This window comes from Mycteria americana, chromosome 12 (assembly GCF_035582795.1).
Source record: "Mycteria americana isolate JAX WOST 10 ecotype Jacksonville Zoo and Gardens chromosome 12, USCA_MyAme_1.0, whole genome shotgun sequence".
NCBI classification, from domain to species: domain Eukaryota; kingdom Metazoa; phylum Chordata; class Aves; order Ciconiiformes; family Ciconiidae; genus Mycteria; species Mycteria americana.
The window spans coordinates 11,187,543-11,209,601 of NC_134376.1; the positions used below are offsets into that span (position 1 = coordinate 11,187,543).

General features: G+C 39.5%; 1 protein-coding gene across 1 annotated transcript in view; it reads left to right on the top strand.

Annotated features, from left to right (window-relative positions):
- MYH11 (myosin heavy chain 11) overlaps nucleotides 1–22,059 on the top strand; it is a 56,013-nt gene that overhangs the window by 13,536 nt on the left and 20,418 nt on the right. The window contains exons 3-14 of the mRNA XM_075515370.1: nucleotides 133–160; nucleotides 7,877–7,979; nucleotides 12,151–12,243; nucleotides 13,175–13,238; nucleotides 15,372–15,470; nucleotides 16,493–16,636; nucleotides 19,352–19,447; nucleotides 19,833–19,951; nucleotides 20,114–20,266; nucleotides 20,732–20,905; nucleotides 21,106–21,279; nucleotides 21,768–21,882. Coding sequence (XP_075371485.1) covers nucleotides 133–160; nucleotides 7,877–7,979; nucleotides 12,151–12,243; nucleotides 13,175–13,238; nucleotides 15,372–15,470; nucleotides 16,493–16,636; nucleotides 19,352–19,447; nucleotides 19,833–19,951; nucleotides 20,114–20,266; nucleotides 20,732–20,905; nucleotides 21,106–21,279; nucleotides 21,768–21,882 — 1,362 coding nt within the window. The remainder of the gene's footprint in view (nucleotides 1–132; nucleotides 161–7,876; nucleotides 7,980–12,150; nucleotides 12,244–13,174; nucleotides 13,239–15,371; nucleotides 15,471–16,492; nucleotides 16,637–19,351; nucleotides 19,448–19,832; nucleotides 19,952–20,113; nucleotides 20,267–20,731; nucleotides 20,906–21,105; nucleotides 21,280–21,767; nucleotides 21,883–22,059) is intronic.

Consider the following 22,059-nt stretch of genomic DNA (forward strand, 5'->3'; position numbering starts at 1 on the left):
ACTTTTGACTAATCATGGATTGCCAGATTTTGGATGGTCTAGGCTGTTCAATGTAAATCCTTATAAATATAAGTGCTTCTGTCAGGACATAGCCATTTTCCCTAATTAAGGGATTTTCTTCTTTATTCACAGATCGAGAAGACCAGTCTATCCTGTGCACGTAAGTAAACTAATCTATTTTAGTATATCGCAATATTACAATGTCTTTCTTTATTCAAAATTTATTCAAATTCTGATGGAACCGACATATTCTCCTCACCTTCAGTAAGCTTGAACTCCAGCCCCAGTAGATTTACCTGTTGATAAAATGAAAAGCAGGTATCAGTGCCATAGGAAGTCTTTAATGCACAAACTTATTTCTTTAAATTGACTTTCTGAATTCAGAGATTTAAGAGTTTACAATGAACAATTAGGGAGTGTGGTTGTAAAACTGTAGGTGTAGAGAGAACACGGGATTTTTAAGAGCTTCCTAGAGGAAGCTGAGGAACTGAGAAAAGTGAGCAACACGGAGCATCCCGGATATTTACTGAACTGCTTTTCATTTTTAGCTGTTGGTAACTCACCATAACTTCCTAATTCAGTTGCCATTGTAGAAAAGTGCAATCTTTCATGTTCATGCTGTTGTTTTGTGCTGTTTGCATATACTGTAGCTAGAATGGGGAAGGTTTGGTACCTCCCTGCTGGCAGTGGCCCCCCCGCAGCCTGTGCGCGAGGCAGGGGCATGTTGGCCAAGAGGGCTCAGCAGCACCACGTGGGTTGAACCTTTCTGCAGTCGCTACATAACCGGTTTAGGCAATAGTGAAATACCAGCTAAGCCAGCCCTGCTTTGAACTCTTTGATTCTTCTGCGACCCGGCTTGCTGAAGGCCTCCTCCTTGAGTTGCGACCTGCCAGCGCTCAGCTACCACCAGCACGGGGGGTTCAGCTGTTACATCATGGGTCAGGCACTGATTTTATTGCTATAAGCTTTGTTGTGCACAGCTTACTACTCCACACACTGAAGTGGGTTTAGGTTATCTGTCAAAATGTGGCTACTGACTGACTGAATATATATTTATACTACAGTTTTTAAAAAGCACTGCTACTGCTCACCAGCCATACAGTTACTTGTGAGTGTCACTGCTGACCGGAAAAAAATCATCACCTAAGAAAAAGTAAAGATTACATGCTATATCTGGTACCATAAGAGCTAGCATACCTCTGACCTCTGTTGGAACAAGATTTCATTACATGCAAATATATCAATCAAGAGTTTCTCAAAAAATGCATTAATACCAAAAGGAAATTTAAAATTGATGCGATGATGACATAAAAATTGTCCATCACTTTCTTCCCAGGATGAAACATGTCATGGTAATGAAGACTAATTTATGATACGCATTTCCTCCTTCTATTCCTGTACTTCAGTTTAGTAAATCTTCAGATCTTCTTTTAACTTTGGAATATTAGAATTTTTAAGAAAGGAGCTTTCTTTTGCAAATCTGTGCCTTTTTGTTAATGAAAATCCATTAAAGGATCCACTTCTGACAGCTACCATATATATATATATATATATATATAAAAAAAATACAAAAATACATTTTTTTTCACCTGGCCAGCTAAGCTGGAAACATAAGGTGTTTCACACCACTAATACATAAAAGAGAGAGAATGAAATGTCCTTCCCATTTTGAAAACAGCTACAGTAAGTGATTCACTGAGACATTTAGAATAACTGCTGGATGTTGGATGGCCATCAGGACCCATAGCTTAAAACAGTCCTCACACATGTCTTTTAAGCTAAAAAGATTAGTCAAGCTAAAACCAAAGTACACAGCTTTAACCACGACTGGTTTATCATCCTTGTTGGCCTTATTTGGCTGTACAGAAAGAAGAAAGGTCACTTGGCTTTCAGCTGGGCAGCTGTCAAGCAGAAGAAATTTGCATTACTTTACAGAATTGCTAAAATCTCTAAGAAATTATCTTTTTGCCTAAAATATATAACAATAACTGAAGACTTCATGTCATTGATTAGCTGGGATATTTTCTTTAAATACCTATAGACTCAAACTTTCCAAGGCCTGGTACCTAAATTGTAAAAAATGTAGCTGTAAGGATTCATATACAAGTAGTTGTGGATGCTGCCAAAAACTCACTTGCAATGTAGACTCTTGCATTCTTCCACTTTTTGCTACCCATCTCCCACTTTTTGCTATTTACCTCATGGGAACTCAGCAGGATAGCCAAAATACCGGTGACAAAATGTAAGCAGAAATCGTGCACTTTATTTTTAAGTACTCCATGCTGTGTGCTTTGTACTACTTCTGCAAAGTTGAAGAGCACACTGCACTGTGAGCAGAGCTCACCTGGAAACCGAAGGCCTGGTGGGATGCTGAGTACGTGGGACTCTCCTGAGATGCAGCTGGGGCATAGGCAGGGGCATAGATCTGAGAACCAGGAGTGATTCCGTGGTTCTGAGTATAAATATACGCATTCTCAGGACTTCACCCTCAGCTCATTGACTTTGCCCTCATGTGGTTAAGTATTTTTTGCATTCTTTTTCAATCCCTACCCTTTGTGTGATTAACTGTGGTATGTTTAAAATGCTCCATCTGTCTTTAATGCTCATGGGTTCTAATGCTTCCTCAGAATTCCCGTCTTTCCTAGATTTCGTTATTTCCTCTACATTTTCTTAATAACTACACACATACTGCCTTTGATCTACTCTCCTCTGTGCACACATGCTTTCTGCTGTTAGCTCTTTCCCATAAGCAGCATCACTGAACAGCCTCTCATGTCATTTCCTGCCAGTTGCTCTCTGCCACTTTACCGTCAGCTTTAAAATCTCACATCCTATCATGCACATTTACAGGCTGCCTCTCTGGAACATAAAAAAATTTATACCATGGCTGTGCTTACTAATATATCTCTGGCTGCATTATTATAATGTAACATAACATACATAATAAATATACAATCTAAAATACTGCACTAAGGGTATGAAATCTTATTGGTTTATGTGTCTGAAAACTAAGGCAGTTAAGACTTTTCCACCCTTGTGTTTTGGTTCCTGTACTGTTCTGGGCAGCCTTCACCACTGCCTGGCTATTGGGATTCCCTGAAATTCCTGCCTGCACTTAGGCATCCCCCACTGCAGTCTCTCTTCTTTGACACCGGAGTTTGCCATGCAGTATTCTGTATTCACTCTTGCAAAGACCGTGCTGGTCTGTGTTGACAAGCACATTAGATATCACCAAAGGAAAAATCCCAATAAATCTGTCCAGCTACTCAGAGACCTGAGCAACCTTGCTGCATCAGCAATTAAACGTGAATTGGTCTAAGCAATGGCCAGTGAACAGGCTTGTGACTTTTCAAGCTTCTTCCAATGTAAGTAAAGGCACCAGCCCTCAAAGGAGACCTCTGGCCTTCACGTTGTTCGATTTCTACAGATACAAGTTGATCCTACTGGAGTTTTCAAAAGGTTTTTTACTAAAAATTCCACAAGTGCTTATTTGCATAGCTAAGCACATGAGTGGTTTAAAGTGCTCCCCTTAAACCTGTCTGACCTTGGGGTTATCATATTTTAGCCACTTCCTGAAAAGAGTGGGTAGAATATTTTCTAGAAAGCAGATGTGGCTAAAAGGACTGTGCACAAGCTTCAGTTAAACAAGAAACCACCTTAAACGGATGAGAAAAAAATCTGATCAAAAATCTGAATGTTGAGGGTAATGTGAAGACTGTGAAAACAAATGCTCGTTAAACATTTTATAATCAAATAGTCTTTTGTTACCTTTTACTTTTTTAATACATGCATTTAGTTTGAATAGCTTCTATCAAAACATATGTTAGCAGGGTGCTATTTCCACTTAATTCGATACAGGAACAGATAAAATACTGCGTGAGGCAGTGACCATCCTGCCCTTTTACCCTTCCTCCCCTCTCTCTTTTTGGGCAAACTCTCCAGAGCCTCACCCGGCCATGGGACCTCAGCCTGCTTTCTCCCCTGACACGTGTCAAGAAGCGGAGTCACCCAGAACATCCTCCAAACTGCAAAGCCCCATTAGTCAAAAGACTCCTCCACGAGAGAGCTAAACTCTTCTCTTTCCCAGCTCACTAAATCTCAAAGGCTGGAGCTGGCAAGCGTTGCTGCCTGGCCCTTCTCCCACATAGATATCTTGTGTAGCTTTAGACCCGGGGTGGGGCTTGGTGCTGAACCAGCTTGGACTCTTTTGGGAAATTTTTTATAAGTAAACTAGTAGGATTGGTGGGCTGGCTTCTGAGCCGAGTCTCAGAACCTTTTCATTATCTTTGCACATCTCATCCTGCAGGATGAAGCCTGCCAAGCCCTAATGTGATTTAGAGCACCTCATTGACTGCTCTGTGCACAGAGGCTTCCCACAGTGACAGCATAGCCAGATTAAGAGATGTGTGAACGGTCAATTTTTGTGGTTCATTGCTTACTGAAACAAATACTGACAATAAATTCTGCTGTTACTTTTTAGATGCTTCCAAAAGTGGAATTAAGCTAAGTCTTATATCAAAATATTAATACAGAAAGCTTTCAAATTTTCAACAGAAAAATAGACTTTTTTAATTGATGTTTCCCAGTTATACCCAAACGTACAAGAGTCCTAGCTACACCACAGGCTGACCCCACAACAGTGGGGCCGACTTGTTAGTCTCACCTTGTCCTAATTTGGAAACCTATTCTAACTGGCATAATTTTCATTTAAGATGGAGGTAATGGAGTCACGGAGGATTTAGTAGCTCATGTGGTGCAAAAACTCTATTATAGCTGAGTAGTATATATGTGAGCTTATGTGCTTTAAACCCTGTACAGAGTTCCTAAAACAATGCCTGGCAAGAAATGAGGGAAGAATAAATTTAAACTATGCCACACAATGTGAGAGTGGTGTTTTTAACAGAACAAGCCTGTAAGCCTAGTGGACCCTTTTGCTCTTGGAAAGCCAAGGAATTTCTCAGGAGGAAAACATGTATGGGAAGTAGATTAAGTACTGCTGTTGGGCTGATCAGAACTGTGCAATGGGACCTGCTTTTGATCTGGTTTTTTGTGTTGCCCGTGTGAGCTGGGTGCAAAGAACAGCACTGGCACTAAATGTGCTGCCTCTCTGTATGGCAGGCAACAAGAATGATTTGAGATGCTTCAATTAAACAAATGATCAGACTACTCCCAAAAGATCACGATTAGGACAGTGGTAGCAGCATTTATATGGTGAACTCCCACTTCGGAACATAATTTAGGAGTAAAGACTGAGGAAAACGGACACTCAGAAGAGAGGAGCAGATGCCTCCTGGGAGGAACCCTGATGTGTATGGTCTATGCCAAAACTGCTGAAAGATGCTTGCAAGAAAAAGACCCATCTTTAAAAATGCAGTCACTGAGCTCAAGAGAGGATGTAGATTTTAAAACAGGTGGGATTCCTCATACCACCTCACAATGAAAGTTGTTTCTGCCACCTGAGAAATGATGGTACTTCAAGGCAGATGCAGAGAAAAAAAACAGCAGGACCAATTCTGTTGCAGCTCAGTAGTTCTAGGAAGAATTTCATCCACCTGTGAAGCGAACTAAGAGATTCAGATGCTCTCCTCCTCGCAGGTCTTTCTCATTGTAAGCTTCTTGATGTTTAGAGGCATTGAACCTGATCTAGCCATTCCTCCTCATTAGTTAGTTTTCAAACACATGGTATTTTATCACTGAGATGAAATCTAGACGTTGTCATACAGCTGTGAAGTATCTTTCAGAGTATGAGAGCTACTAATGTTTAATGGATACTTGTTTATCAGACCTGTCTATTACCATGGACATTTAAAAATGATCTAATGTGTTGAAAAACTAGATGTATTCATCAGCTATGGACATTATTCTTCATTACTTATTGACCTTAGAGATTTTTTCCCTACTTGTAGCTCTTGAGATCCTGTCTGTTTTCCATTTCATGTTGAAGCATTTCCATTTCATGTTGAAGAACTTTTTATTGTCCACTTCAAAAGGAAGTTAAAGCCTCAAAGTCTATCTGCAGAAAATAGGGAAACCCTCAGCCTGTGCAGGAGCAAAGAGTTAAGGATGAAAGCACAGAACAAAATGTTAAGTAACTTAAGCATTACAGTATGGTAGGATAATTACAAGTAAAATGATGCCATATATGGTAATACTCACAGGGATTCAGGGGAAAGCCAAATGATGGGCACAGTTGCCCTGGGAGAAAGGAAATGCAATTCATGTAGTGATGAACTACAAATAACCTTTAATAAAACAGAATAGTTCAAAGCCCAGGGTTTGTTTGAAGAAAGTTTTTTTTTATTTTTTTCCAAAGAAACAAAGTTGTAAGGTAGATTTATTTGAAAACTTTGTCTGCATACGTCTTCAAATTGGTGTGCTTGGTTTGGAACTGTTCCCAGGACACTTAATTTTTATCAATAAAACATGGAAATGTTTTAGCACTGAAGCCCAGGCAGAGATGAATCCAACCTCTAAACTGTGCAAATTAACCCAGGTCTTGTGAAAAGGAACATACTCATCTCAATTATTTCTGGTTAAAACTCTCAAAGCCAGAAGAAACACTTCTCATCGTGTCGTACCTCAGGCAGGAATTGTTTCTGGTTTCCTAAGGTTTACATCAATGTCATCCCATCTTGAAAGTTCTGCCCAGCACTTACTCATATTTTTTATGTCCATTTATCACTGGTCCCTTGGTAGGGAAAATTAACTCCTATATTTCCTAATTAGGAAAAGAAGCAGAACTGCAATGGATCCAGCTAAATAGTTTCAGCTTCAAAAGAGTTGACAAATATCCATGGGATTTTTGAATGTATTGTTCTTTTTATTTTTAAATCCATTTTAATTTAAATCCAAAGACAAAGAGGCCCAACTTACATTTAGACTGTTGCCCTCCTCACAGCACTAGCTTGATACAGTTGAAAGGACTAGTTTATTACATCCACACCCACTTTAATGCCCTTTTTGATTGCTGAGACAGGACAGTATAAAAACATGTTCGTCTATATAATCATCAGAGCCAAAGGTATCTAGAAGATGTGAGATGATGTAATGTGACACTTAGCGAGGCAAAGCAGGCTGGAAATGTTCTTCTGAGAAGAGACTGTGTAAATCTGGCCCTTGTACCTGTACTTTGAAAACCAGTATTTTACTTCAAGAGAGGGCTTAAGAGTTGTAAATAAACTTAACCCTGGAAGTCCTCTGGGAGGTGGAAAGTTACCACTGCCTTCCTGCTTCCCAAAGGACATGGCACAGAGCACAGCCGGGATGCCAATCCTTCTGGTCAGACGTGCCCCACGCGAGATGCCCCTTACTACCTGGCTAGCAGGGACACCTCAGGCAGCCCCAGCTCTGGTCCCAGTGAATTCAAGGAGGGCTTGAACATGGAGTTCAGATGAGGCAGGATCATTTGCCTATTCTCCAGCACTGATGCAAGCTGTTAGTCTACTTTAATGCTAGAGTTTCAGAAGAGAAAACTATGGTATTACTGCTGATGTTTTTTCTTACTGCTGTACCACATCATAGTTAATGTTGTATTTTTTGGTCTTAAAATACAAGCAGACTCCCTGCCAGCTCCACTTCTCATAAATGTTCAGATGCTGCCAAAGCAAGACGAACTGCCGTTCAAAAATGCATCATGTTTTAGAATTGCCTTAAATGGCCCAATGTCCAGTCAAAATACTAACGGGACAGAGATAGAGCTCTGATAATGCATTCTTTGGATGCTGAAGTCAGGTGGATTTGGAGAGATGGTGTTCTGGGGTAAATACTAACTAAGCCAGGCAGTTTCCAGTCCTGTTCTTATACCCTAAATACATCACGTGGCAGAAGGAATCCACTAGTTACATACCTTCTTTTGTGTTATTTTCTTTCCCCTCAGAGGTGAATCTGGTGCTGGCAAGACAGAAAATACCAAAAAGGTCATTCAGTACCTGGCTGTTGTTGCTTCATCACATAAGGGCAAAAAGGACGTCAGCATCACTGTAAGTGAGCTCTTCCGTATTCAACTCTTCTTCAAGCCTGTTAGGATTGTACTGAGCTGATGGTGCCAACAGCAAGTCAACGTCTGTGGCTTGCCAACCAGTCGACATATTAAGAGTACACAATTACGTCACAGCTCTATGTTTATGGAAAAAAACTTTTGTTTGACACCCCCTTAGGCATCAAATCAGAATGTACTTTGCTAGAAGAGAAATATTCATAGCTTTCCATATGCATAGCACCTATTTATATCCTAGCATGAAGGCCTTGAAGTCTGCAAGGGCTCGGGTCCTTATTTTACCCTTGGCCGCTGGCAACTAAGTTTGGGAAAGCCTTTAACTAACACATTGTCCAACTGCATCACAAAAACGTATACCAGCATTTAAACTTCTAAAGTTTTTATTGGCTTTGTTAGCAAGCAAATTTTCTTACTGACTAGCAAAGAGTCTCAATATAAAACTTGCCTTTTCTTTTTACTCCCCTGTCAGAGAGAACGATTTTGAAAGGCACAATTTTTTGAAAGTACTTTGTTCCTTCAAAATTTGTAATAATCTTGCCTGAGTGACTAAAGTTTGTTTTCTTGCTCTGAACCATAATACGAGCTTATACCTGCCCAGTTCCCAGAGATAATTGGTGTGGCTGAGGCTCTCAACTGCCTTTGCTGTTTTCAATGATACAACTCCAGGTCCTACACCATTTCCAGCCTTTTGAATGTTACTCAAAAACTTCTGCAAAAAAATGTAGCAATTCACTTTTATGACAAAGCAGGCTTAATTCAGGAAGACATTTCAGTGTGTCCCAAATGCAAGACTGAGTCCAAAATAAGTAAGTAGTAGGGTAGTGGGAAATGAAGTAAAAATCTCATGACCACACCTGTGCTGGGTCTTGCAGCTGCCCTTGCCTACCCTGTATGCCAGCAGACAGAGGACTCCAGAGCACAGGGTGTGCAGCCTGGCCTCTTCCACCACAAATAATTGTTGTTTATGTACAGCAGATTCTGCTTTGGGGCAGGGGAAGGAGTAGATGTCCCTTGGGTAGTATTTTCTAGAAATCTGTGATTAAATTTAGTGGAAACAGTCCAAGACTGAAGGCATCGTTTTCCTTTGTTGAATGTTTATGCAAAAAACTTATTTCTTCCTACTGAGTCCTCCTCAGTGGCTGGGGGAAATGAACTTCTGATTTCAAGGCCATTCCTAATGGGCATGTAACTGCAGTTTCTGCTGACTCCTCTGGGGAATTACATGAGTCTCAGGATCAAACTGGCCCCGAGACAGACCTGAAGGCAAATATCCACCAGATGGGAGCTGAGAGAAAGTCTAAGTTGTTCTATAACATGCTGACAAATAGCAATTCAGTGACTGGGACTACTGACATTGCGATTTCAGTCATCAAAAAATAATGAATAGTGAAATACCTCAGTTGCACCAGAGAAGAACTGGGGATTTACCATAAAAATATCTGTCCTTGTCTGGTCCTGGAAGACTAACCTGGGACTGGATCCAAATCCCATCCCTTTGCTTCAAGGGTTCTTTTTCTTCAGTTAAAATGCTCTATATATGTTAATGGTATTTGTACTCTTGGTATGTCTACAATAGATTGGTTTTATTTGTATTCCTGGTTTATTTGCATGGAAACTGTGTATTGGTTATTTTAATGCAGGAAAAACAATAAAAATGTCTGTGTAATGGAAATGATACTGACACTTGTTTTATACCACGTTATTCAATACAGCAAGGTCCATCTTTTTCTTACGTGAGTAACTTAGACTGTTTGATGTGTGTTTAAGGCACTGAGTGTAGATCTGCATGCTATTGTTGCACCTCGAAAATTTAAGAGAGATTTTGTTGAAATATGTTGTATGATATGATAAAAAGCAACAATAGCGCCAAATGCTCTCACAAATCAACCCTAACTGTGTCAGGCTCCATGGTAAAGAATGAGGTCTGACACAGGCAGGGTCATCTTTCAAATATCACTCTCTTCTATATGTGTGTGTTCAAATTGCCATAGTTTGAATGAAATTTCCCACGATCCTGAAAGAGCCACTCAGCCTGAAATTGAGCAATGTGATTTCTGAATGAAAATACCCAAATGCTTTCTGTGCTTCAGGTTGAACTTTTTAGGACTGTTGTGAAATAATTCCTAAACCTCACGGTGTTTGATTGATTTGTATGGCTGCATGCTTTCCATTTGATGTTGCTTTCAATTTTACATTTTCATGTAACTGTTGAGAATTGTTCACATCCGCAAAAGTTAGCATGTTCTTAGCTTGCTGCTATGATGTGTAACAGAGCAATTCTCATTGCAGCGTGTGTCTGCAGGTGTGTTACGGCAGTTTCTTACAGACCCTCCTAGGCCCTCCTGTATTGTGGTGTGCCGTACCAGCATACCAAAGCTTTGGGAATATAGGCAGGTTTGCTGGCATAGTCTTTCTGTTTCTGTGCCAGGCAATTTTTTTTTTAATGGGGTCTTTTTTCCCCCCATTCTGACTGCTGCCTCTCAGACTTTGGCTATGACAAAGGGCAATGTGTTGCCCCTCAGTTAATTTAGTACTTCATTTGACAAGCTCTCTGCAAAAAAACTAATTCATTGCTGGCATAGGCAACTCTGTGGACTTCAGCGGACTTAGAGATGTGTACAATACTGTTAATTTGGAGCCACAGTTTTATACCACAAGTTTATGGCATAGTTCAGTTCTCACTAGAAGCAGGTGGTATCTGTCTCAGTTTAGCAGACAAGGCTCTATTTTAGCTGTCACCATCTGATTTCAGCGACACCCTATGCTTATAGTAGAGTTTTTAAGTCTACAGAGTATAACTGGAAAGAGTTGCTCAGTACAGAGAAACTTCAGGGACTTTTAGGAATTCATTACTTATTCTAGGACTCCTGTATTAGCTAGTTTGGAAATCTTTCTTCCCTCTTCCTTCAATTCTTAGGTAGTAAGTTTTGGGGGATTTTTGGTGGGGTTTTTCTTTTCTTTTTTTTCAAAATGCAGTCTTGATACATGTCTTAGCTCTCAAAAGATCTATGCTCTCAGGAAGGTGCTCATTCTCCCATCTCGTGACAATGCAGATAAGTTTAGCCATTTGTTAACAATCTGTTGCTTTTTAATGATATGTTTGAGGCAGCTCTCATCATTGCTGCATAAGTTACAAGACATTCAGGAATGGCATTTAGAAAAAGGTTACCAGTTTTGCACGCTAATGGGGAAGCACTTTCATTTTCCAAATTATTTCCCCTAGATTCAATCTAAATATTGCCTTATTTTCCAATTAAAGTTATTTACATGATACCATACTATCTATCAAAGACTTTTTCCTTTTCAGTGTGAGGTATGTGAAATAATGCATGTTACTGCAGAGTAGTACTCAAAGAATAGGATGACAAGAAGCAAATGTGAAAGTGAGTGACCTCATAGGACAGAGCTGAATTAAAAGTTTGGAAAAGCTGTATTCATAAGCAAAGGATTTTTTTGAACTTCATTGATTTGTTTAGAAATAGGAGTATTAAATGCATGCTTGTTTCATTGCACGATTTGTTTCATTAGCAATTACCAATCACAATTAACAATATAATACAAAGTTTGTGTGTTTGCATGAGAATTCATTATTCTAGTTTGAAATAAATCAATGCATTTCCACATTTAACCTAAATAGCCTTGCATGGATCATTATTAATAGACTTGATGAAATCTGCTTTGTAGCTTTGTGCTGCATTACATTAAAATGATTCTCGGCAAGTTATTCTAATTACATCGTCATTTGCTAGCAAAGGATCTCAATAAACTAACTTGAAAAAGACGTGCTAGAGGTTCCTTTAAAAATATCCCTTCTAAAAATTATATTAAACTGGAAAAAAAATATATTTGACATTGAATGACCCTTTTTTTTTTTTAAGAAAGGCCAGTCATGATGCTAAACAGATTAATAGACTTTGATCTGTCACAGGCAACAGGGCTGGAAAAGGGTCATGTATGCAGGACAGCAGTCAACTGCACAAATATATAAACACAAAGATTAACAGAGAATGAAAACAAATCCACATGAAGTGCAGTATTCAGAAAAAAAAGTTAGAGGCTTAAATTATCTTTCACATTTTTCTCCAGTGTACATGTGTTGGTTTTAATTAAGTAATTATGAAGTTTAGTGTTAACTGCGTCTGAATGAATTTTAGGGTGAGCTGGAAAAACAGCTTCTACAGGCAAACCCTATTCTTGAAGCTTTTGGAAATGCCAAAACTGTGAAGAATGACAACTCCTCCAGATTTGTAAGTAGGAGAAATCCAGTTGGGTCTATGGCGGGGGGAGCTACAGCATCTTTTAAAACACAATGTACAGACAGTGGCCCTCGTCAGCGCTTCTCTCTAAAAAGCGTCTTAAAACTAATCCCTTAAAAACAGTTTAGAATTCCTCTCTGAAATAGGAATTTGGCCTTATAGAAGATTAAAGATCAAGCTCAAACTTGACAGTACCATTGTCCTCTCACTATTTAGCAGTCTATGTGTGTCCTTCCAGGGTCAATTCCCGCTCCAGTATGTATCCACCTTCAGAATATTTGCAAACAAAAATCTGTACTTTCTTTTTCTTTGCACCACTGTTGAGCATATATCTCATAAGGTGTGACTGTTACTTAGCAAGAGTGGTTAATATATTAAATTAAAAACTACAGTAGAAAAAGAAAAAACAGTCATACAGATTCAAGTTAGAATGATGTGAGCTGAGGGGCTGTCACTGTTTGATGGCACTTTTTCCTGGGAGTGCTGGCAGATGCTTGTTTTCCCTGCAGACCCTCCTCTCCCACCTCTGCTCTCTCCCTGCAAAGTTCAGGGATCCATGCAGATGAACCTTCACGGAGGGAGTTACGCAGATCCAATGCTATTCCCTCATTGAACTTGTGGAAATCAAAGTAGAAAATAGATATTGTCATATCCCCAGCTTCCAAAGCCTGGTCCAGTAGGGAGGACTCCTTTCCCTCTAAGGGCCTGAATGAAATGTGAGGGCAAATCTCTGCAGAGGGACTATCAAAGAACTTCACTTCCTTTCAGGCTTTTCCACAGGTTGTCCTAGCAGGAGGGAATCAAGCGTGTTATTCTTAAGAGGATGATGTACCTGTCTTATTAAACAGGCTAAATACTAATGTTGGAAAACCTGGCATAACCTGAAAGAACAGCCCAATCTAGATCTTCTTTTCATTCACAGGGCAAATTCATCCGCATCAACTTTGATGTGACAGGCTACATTGTCGGAGCAAACATAGAGACTTGTATCCTTTTCAGTGACCTGCACTGGAAGCTAACTAGGGTGAACAGAAGGAAGTAAGATAAACAAGCTCCACTGCATGTCTAAGAAAGGCAAATATTGCTGAGGCTGGTATAAACAAAGATGGAGGGAAGTGGCTCCATTTATGCTGATACCAGCTTCTCAGTTTGTCTTACTCTCATGTTTACATTTTCAGGTCTGTTTTCTCAGCTATAGGAAAGCGTGCTATTCACCATATACAGCTTCAGAAAATGGAAGCACCGTACCTAAGGCAACGGCAGGGGACTTTAAAAGCAGAATCCCACTAATACGATAATGGGAAAAGATTGTTTTGTGGTTAAGATTGCATGTGATCTTGAGGGCTATGCAGTCATTTTGTTTTGTATCAGTGTGATCCTGCATGGGTCACTCCAGATCCCTGTGGTCTACATTTCCAGCTGCAGAAAAAGTTTTGAAACTTTACTGTTTCTTACTGGTGCTGTGACAGGCACTTTGAAAAAACACTGAATGCTTGGTATTATCACTACAGTTTACCCAGGAACGTGGAGAGTGGCTCCCAGTTTTCAAGTCCAGGTTTGGCACTTCGTCCCAGTCCTGACCGCATGTTGGGATGAAGTCCAGATGCTCAGTACGATCTCACCCTCAGCCCTGTGCACCCTGGCTTCTGTAAGGGAAGGGTCCTGAGCCTTGCAGACTGAATGATCAAGCCTGCGGCTGCACGTCCCCTGCTGTTTAGGTATAGCAAAGGTCATACATGTTGTACTGGGATAGAGGCATTCCAAGAAAAAGCACTGAGAATAACCTGTTAAGGGAGAAGTCTGTGTGATACCTAGTATGACAGCTTTCTAGTTCATGTCTGGAGGATTGAAGGGTCATTTTAATAAAAGTAATATACATTTCCCTTCCACCCCTCTAAAGACTTCATATTAATAAAGATAAAAGAGACAGGAAAAGCCAAAGAACATGGTGTGGTCAGAAGAGCTGTCGTAGAGCCCTTACAGTTCCTGTCCCTTTGTCAAACCAAGGGCCAATTTATCCTGAAATTGACTTGATGTCTGCGTATTTTCTTCAACTGCCATGGTCAGAAATTACATGTTCTGGAAACTCATTCAACCGAAGTGAAGCAAATATTTTGTCAGTGCTGATGCCCCAGATAGCATCAAGTGCTAGATACTTCCAGAGAACGTGTCTGCTTTGGATGCTAAATGCGGCCCTGCTTTTCAAATGACACACCCAGAGCAGTGAGCTATGTATCAATAACCTCGATGTATATTTTCAGGAAAAAAGTACAGACATTTCAGAGAAATTCAGCTTAGCCTGACTTTGCTTGCCAAGTACTGTTGCCTCTTCCCTTGGTTATGTTTACGAGAGAGTGTGTTTTAACGAACAAACTAATATGTAGCTAGATTCCTCAGTGCTGCATTGCTCATCTTTGCATACAGAAGGAGCTGCTTGCTCCAACAAATGAGAAAGAAAGATGCAGCTATAAAGAACAACCTTATCTCTTGGGTGTAGCATTAAACAACAAACAGTTTATCTTTCTGCTCGTATTTTGACAACTGATCTTTAGAAAAAAAATCAGGTTTTAATTTGTTTGGTCTTTACTGAAGTTTTATCTGTAGCACTATAGCTTTTAACGAGTGAGTCACTGACTGATGTTGAAATACTTACACTATTGCCAACTTCATTTTTAGTAGTTTGTAGTCACAAAAATGGACCATAAAGTTTGCTTTTATTGCTTTTATACCTGCAATACTGGCCTCAAGAGCTTTTTTCTAGCAGCCCCCCCTTATGTTGAAAGAATCATACTGGTACTTCATTTTAAAAGTGGTGTGAATTATATTGTGAATACTATTTTGATATATCTGATTTTAGAAGCATTTATGTCTATGGTGGTGCTTATTACCATGATTACCAGCATTTACCATACAATAAGAGGTAGGAAATTGATCTACTCATTGTGATGAGAATTATACCAATACCAGAGCTCCTGCCACAGAATTAGACTCATGTTCATGTTAGAAAAGCTCATGGCAAGTATTTCAACAATGCTATTTATGGTTCTGAGGCTGATGGCACAATTAAGGAAGGACTGAAATATGTTGTTGATTTTTTTTTTAACACACCTGACAAACAGATTTGCTTGAAAAATCCCGTGCTATTCGTCAGGCTAAAGATGAGCGAACATTTCATATCTTTTACTATTTGATTGCTGGAGCTTCTGAACAGATGAGAAGTAAGTTATTTGCTAATGATTCTTAGATCTCATTGAACAGTCTGAGCAATGGCTTACTTAAGTAATTTATCTTAACTTCTTTAATTGTATGTCATTCAATCCTTTCTATAAATAAACAGCTCTTTAGCTATAGAAATAATTCTCTCAAGCGAATTACAAGAAAGCTTCAATTGATGTCCACCTGTTTGAGCCAGGTTGTTTGCAGTTTACAGGATGTTTCAATTTACAGGAGACGTAAACCCATTCAGATCCTATCTTGAACAATATCAAGAAGATGAATAGGGAAGAGTCATTCATTATTCTTTTATGCAAAAGAAATTGGGGTTCCCAATAAAAATATTGGCTTGTGGTTTTAAAATAAATTAAGAGAATGTCTTTCCCAAAGCACATTATTACACTGTAAAACCCATAGCTTCACAATGTTGAGAAAGTGAAAAGTGTAAGTGGATCCCAAAAAAGGATTAGACATAATATGTATTGGAACATCATGGTTCAAATACGACACCTTTCCCTAAATCACTGGTGGCCAAAGAATGTATAAAGCAATGGATAACTCTGTATTTTCCCTGCTCCTTACCTAAGAATCTGTTGTAGGCCACAGTATAGAGCAGAACAGTCTTTTGGTCTGGCCCACTATCGTTGTTACCTGGCTCCATTCTTATTATTACCCGATATGACTCCCCATATGGAGAGGTGTAATTCTGAGTAGATTACACATGGTGTTAAGTGAAAGACTTTTGGGAAGAATGGCTCAGATTTGAGTCCATAGGGTGTAAAATTCCACTGAGGGGCAGAGGCATTCCCCAGTTACTAATGAAAACTGGAAACTTAACACAATCAAGCTTGCTAAATGAAGAGTTATTTTGAAAATATTTGTGCACCACAAAACCCTAAACTCATACAAGCAGAGTCTTCCTTCGGCAAAAACACTGGTTTTTTTCCTGTTGTTTATTAGGACAACTCATGAACCAAGAGCATTAAGTTGATGCACTTAAGTGAAGTTTTTCTTCTTTGCTTTTTAGATGATCTGTTGCTGGAAGGCTTCAACAATTATACCTTTCTATCTAATGGCCACGTGCCTATTCCTGCTCAACAAGATGATGAGATGTTCCAGGAGACCTTGGAAGCCATGACAATTATGGGCTTTACTGAGGAGGAACAGACAGGTGAGAATTGTTAGCAAGATTTTATTCAAGGTATACATATCTGCAAGTGACACTATATAGAGATGCAAGTGCACAGAGGTTAATTCTGTCCAGAATAATCACTTTGCAGAATATGCATATGAAGTAAGATTCTACATTCATATAAAAAAATTAAGATTATTTAGATTTTATGTCCACGTTTCTCTGGAGAAGTGTGATCTTGCATGAATCACCAACTGGAGGATTCTAAATATACCCATTTAACCTCTTTGCCTCTTATTTCCTGTGTGTAAAACTATTACCAACTGTTACCTGGCTACTGTTTCTAAGATGTGCACTGTGAATTAGTGCCCATAGATTTCCCTCCTTCTCAGGAGGTATGAGATGAATGAAACCATAGATGTCTCATGGAAAGAGAATGAAGGTTCTCTCATAACACGAAACTTCTCAAGCACAGATTTGTTTCTACCTCATCTTAAGAATAATATGGGTACTCAGTTCGATGTGATCAGGAGAGACACAAGATCAAGGCAGGATCTAAACACAGGATCAAGATCACATAACACAAGCAGCATGGTCAGAGCCAGTAACAACAAACAAACAAACTGGTGGCAGTACAGTGCCTGAGGACAACATAAACCAGCAGCAGGAATCTGGGGATAGGAGAGCAGGGGCTGAGAACAGACTGGCAGTGAAGACACTGAAACTGCTGTGATAGACCCATGACGCAAAACACTATAGCCTCTTTGGAATCATTGCCACCTTTGTATTAAACAGGGTGATGCTTCAGGAAGTCTTGTGAGTATTAGGGTGACTGTTCTTGCCTTGCAAGGAGATCTAATTATGATCTACTGCTTTGAGGTTGTTGTTAGAAAAGTTCTACTTAAATTACTACAGTGGCCTACCTTTTCCCATTGCTGCAGTGAGTACCACTGGGAGCAGCTGAAGCCAATAATGAAACCTCCTTGCAAATCACCTCCTTCAAAGGTTTAAACTGGCAGCACTTGCAGGAAACCCAGTGAGACTGAAGAATCACCTATGTTGGAAAATAGAGTATATATCATCGAAGAGAAATTATCTCTGTGATGCACGGAACAAGTGGTGATGCACAGGGCAGCTCTATACAGTAATTTAAACATGGATCAAATAAAATAATTGTCACAATATTTTGCTGTCCATCTGAATGAAGAATTGCAGGGCTTTTTCTTATAAGTCTTATAAATTCTGGAGACCTGCTTGTAGGAAGAACATGACATGCACTCCAGACCTATTTGAATTCCACAGCATCGGTGCAGTTGTCAGCATGCAAAAGTACTATAACACATAGTGTTTTGAAAGGTAATTTGTGTTTATGAAAGGGAAGATTTCTTGCTTGAAGAACTCCATACACACCCAGAACAGACTACTGAATTCAAGCCAGCTCTAACAATAGTAATGACCATTTAAAGCAATTTTTTCAGAACTTTCCAACAACTAGCATGAAAAAGTTGCGAAATATTCTGATTTAATTTTGAAAGAAATGGAACAGGCTCAAATAGCTGATATTTGTATTCACTGATTCAGAGAAAAGAGAAATAAAAACAAAAAGCATGAACCAACAACTAAACCAGCTTGAAAATGTGGGCCTGCCAGAGACATCTATTTGTGTAGCTTTTACCTCTCACTGTTCCTGGGAGCGTGCAGGGCTTCAGCTGGGCATGCCAGTGTGCGTTGCCCGTGGATGCAAATTGCCATGCCCCAAGTGACACCTGGGGCAGAAACAGCATCACCCCATCACTTGTGCCTTGGGCCAGCTGTGGCAGCCGGGAGCAGAGCTCCATCACATCCTACCCCTGCATCAGTGACTGAGGGATGCTGGGGGGGGGGGGGGGGAAGTCTTGCCTTGCAGAACAGCAGTGCAAATCCCAGCCTTGGTAAATTCAGATGATGTTACTGATGAAGACTGGTTCATTCTCCCGCCAGGGCATGTGCATTGGTGATGACAGCAGCATTCTCCATTACAACAACAGGAGTCATTTTATTACTGTCTGAACTCCTTTGATTTCATGCTCTAAAATATAAGCCCATTAGGACAGTATTCTTCTCCTCTGTAATTTTACCAAATAAACAAATAGAACTCCCTAGATTCATACAACCTCATCTGTAACGTATCAGTAGATTTTACTACCTCGTTAGGTGACATCAATTTATATATATTTTAGTAATCAAACATTAATCACTCTTCTGTACTTTGACACTAATCCTTCAAACATTTGTATACATTTGATTTTAGTTGTACAACTAAATATCCACATGTTCCTGCATAACTGGAACTTCAGAAGTGCCACACATTTTTGAAGCTGCTGGTAATTCACAGATTTTTTTGTTGTTGTTATTTTAAAGACAGAGATATAGATTGTCAAGTGACTGGGCAGGGAATATGCTACAGGCCACTGTGAGTAGGAGATGAATTCCTGAGACCTGGGGGTCTGCCTAGGGAGCCAGCACAACTTAGCTTGGAGGTGCTGGTGTTCCCAGACTGGCCTGTTTACTCCACTGCACAGATTGGTGAGATGCTGCTCAATCAGCTCTCAAACTGCTGCAGTTTATGGCACAGTCTTTTAAAGCAAACCTAGCTCTTTCCATAGAGGTACAGACTACTATAGGCAATAGAATGAATCTTTGTTACTGCAGAGAATAGAGCTTTCAAAATGTGTCCATTCTGTTCCTCATCTGTATTATCTGTTTCTCTTACAGCTATACTGAGGACTGTTTCATCTGTCCTACAGCTGGGTAATATTGTCTTCAAGAAGGAAAGAAACACTGATCAAGCTTCTATGCCAGACAATACTGGTATGATTTGCCACTTAAAAAATTTAGTTAACATTAAGAAATTAATAAAATAGCAGCTGAGTAAGCACTCTTTATCAGTATTTTTTTATTTAATTGTTACTACATAAATACTTCACAGGCTTTAAAAGATATACCATATTTAAAATCAGCTCAACTATCATTACCTTTTCTAGTAATCTTGAATCCATAAATTGATGAACAGTGAATTTGCTGCTTGGATCATGAATAATACTTTTACAGCAAGTGGCGTCTCTTGCATGTACAATATAGGAGCTTTTAAGGAAGACAAATAACTTCACATATTCGCTGAGCTGCTCGTATTCACACTTACTGACCGGCTAAGAGAAAATGCAATCTAAAATAAAATCTCACTCTTTGATTCTAGCTGCACAAAAAGTGTGTCACCTGATGGGGATTAATGTGACAGATTTCACAAGATCTATTCTAACCCCAAGGATCAAAGTAGGACGAGATGTTGTTCAGAAAGCTCAGACCAAAGAGCAGGTATCTACTTGCAGTCTGCTCAGCTCTCCTGAAACTATTCTTCTTTTTTTTTCTTACATCCTGTCTAAAGGGAAATGTCAGTTTTCTGCCTCATTATCTCTACAGAAATTAGCAGCTAATTGGGTTTCTTCTTTCATTTACAATTTTCCCTTCTTTTTTCAGGCGGACTTTGCCATAGAGGCTTTGGCCAAGGCACAATTTGAACGTCTTTTCCGTTGGATTCTAGCTCGCGTAAACAAAGCTCTTGATAAAACAAAAAGACAAGGTGCTTCCTTCTTGGGGATCCTTGATATTGCTGGATTTGAGATTTTTGAGGTATGTACTGTGAGACACAAGCTGGCTAAACTCCTTATTATCATGCAGTGGTTTGGATATAAGATGACAAAAATCTAAGTTCAGCCACAAAAACAATTTAGTTCTTTCAAGCTGGCTAGCAGCCCATGGCCGACACGACCCACAGGCCTATTACACCTGGCTGCTTGCCTTTCCCTTGAGCAGGAAGGGCTGGCAGCATGCTCCTGCTGGGCTTCTGCGGGGCTCAGTGTTTAAAGCCAGGGTCTGTTTTTTATGGTTTATTGAAAGGTCCTAGTACAAAGATTTACCACTTGAGAACTTGCTGTAAATTTTCAAGACCTTATATTAGAAAAATATGGATCCTTATATTTGAATTATTGTAATATGTAAAAAGAAATAGAAGATAGCAAATTTCATCTTGTCATTTAAGTTCCCTCTTGAAGGTCTCTTTCTAACATTAGGAATTCACTTTTTTCCTCTTCACAGATCAATTCCTTTGAGCAGCTGTGCATCAATTACACTAATGAGAAACTTCAGCAGCTTTTCAACCACACAATGTTTATATTGGAACAAGAGGAATACCAGCGAGAAGGCATTGAATGGAATTTCATTGACTTTGGCCTTGACCTGCAACCTTGCATTGAGCTGATTGAAAGACCAGTAAGATTATATCTCTATAGGTGGGATACTACACGGGTTGCATCAGGGTCAGTTGTGTATCAGTACAACAAGAGAGCCATTTAAGGTATTTCAGATCCTTTCTTGCCTGGGAGGATTTGTAACATAAGGGATAAAGAAGGTGGTGCTCTTTCTTTGTCTCTGCCTGTGATGATACTGATCTGATATTGCTCACATTGCAGACCAACCCTCCAGGTGTCCTGGCTCTGCTGGATGAAGAGTGCTGGTTCCCCAAAGCTACTGACACATCCTTTGTGGAGAAACTATGTCAAGAACAAGGCAACCATCCCAAATTCCAGAAGCCTAAGCAACTCAAGGATAAAACCGAGTTCTGTATAATGCACTATGCAGGAAAGGTACTAGACGAATTGAGCTATTTGGATTTAGGAAACTTTGATTCTTTGTTTCTTTTTTACCATCTGGGCATCAGTCTGGTACCCACATTGATAAGGGATGGCTTTCATTGTGTAATGTATATATTAAGTGCTTTAATTACATAACATATGAAATAAGATTTGCAAAACATTCATGGTTATGCTAAGCTCACATTAAAACAAAAATAACCAGCACCAAGGTTATTGAAAATCCAAGTAATTCGGATTCCTTTCTAGCAAGCAGATTTTTTTAAAGGCAGGGCAGGTGCCCTGCCATGGATATGTCTGCAAAAAGCTTTTCAGATATACTAGTATGTGTAAGAATAAATACTCAACTCGGCTCTCAACCATAGAAAGCTTTTCACATTATTATTATTTGTATGATTTTGTGTTAACACACACCTGTGTTCTTGGACACTCCAGATATCTTTATCAAGAACAGATTTTTGATGTAGCACTGTTTCCTGCAGGTTACCTACAATGCAACTGCCTGGCTAACAAAGAACATGGATCCGCTAAATGACAATGTGACTTCTCTGCTGAACCAGTCTTCAGACAAATTTGTAGCAGACCTTTGGAAAGATGGTACGAATAGCAACTCTATATCAGTAATGTGGTTTAAAGGGAGAAACTTCTACTAGAACTTTTTGACAGCTGTCCCTTGCTGGCAGGACACAAGTGTGAAAATGATAAGCATAGAAGAGACTGAACTAAGAAACAAGAATAACGTGTTCTAAAGACATATTTATGGAAAGCATCATT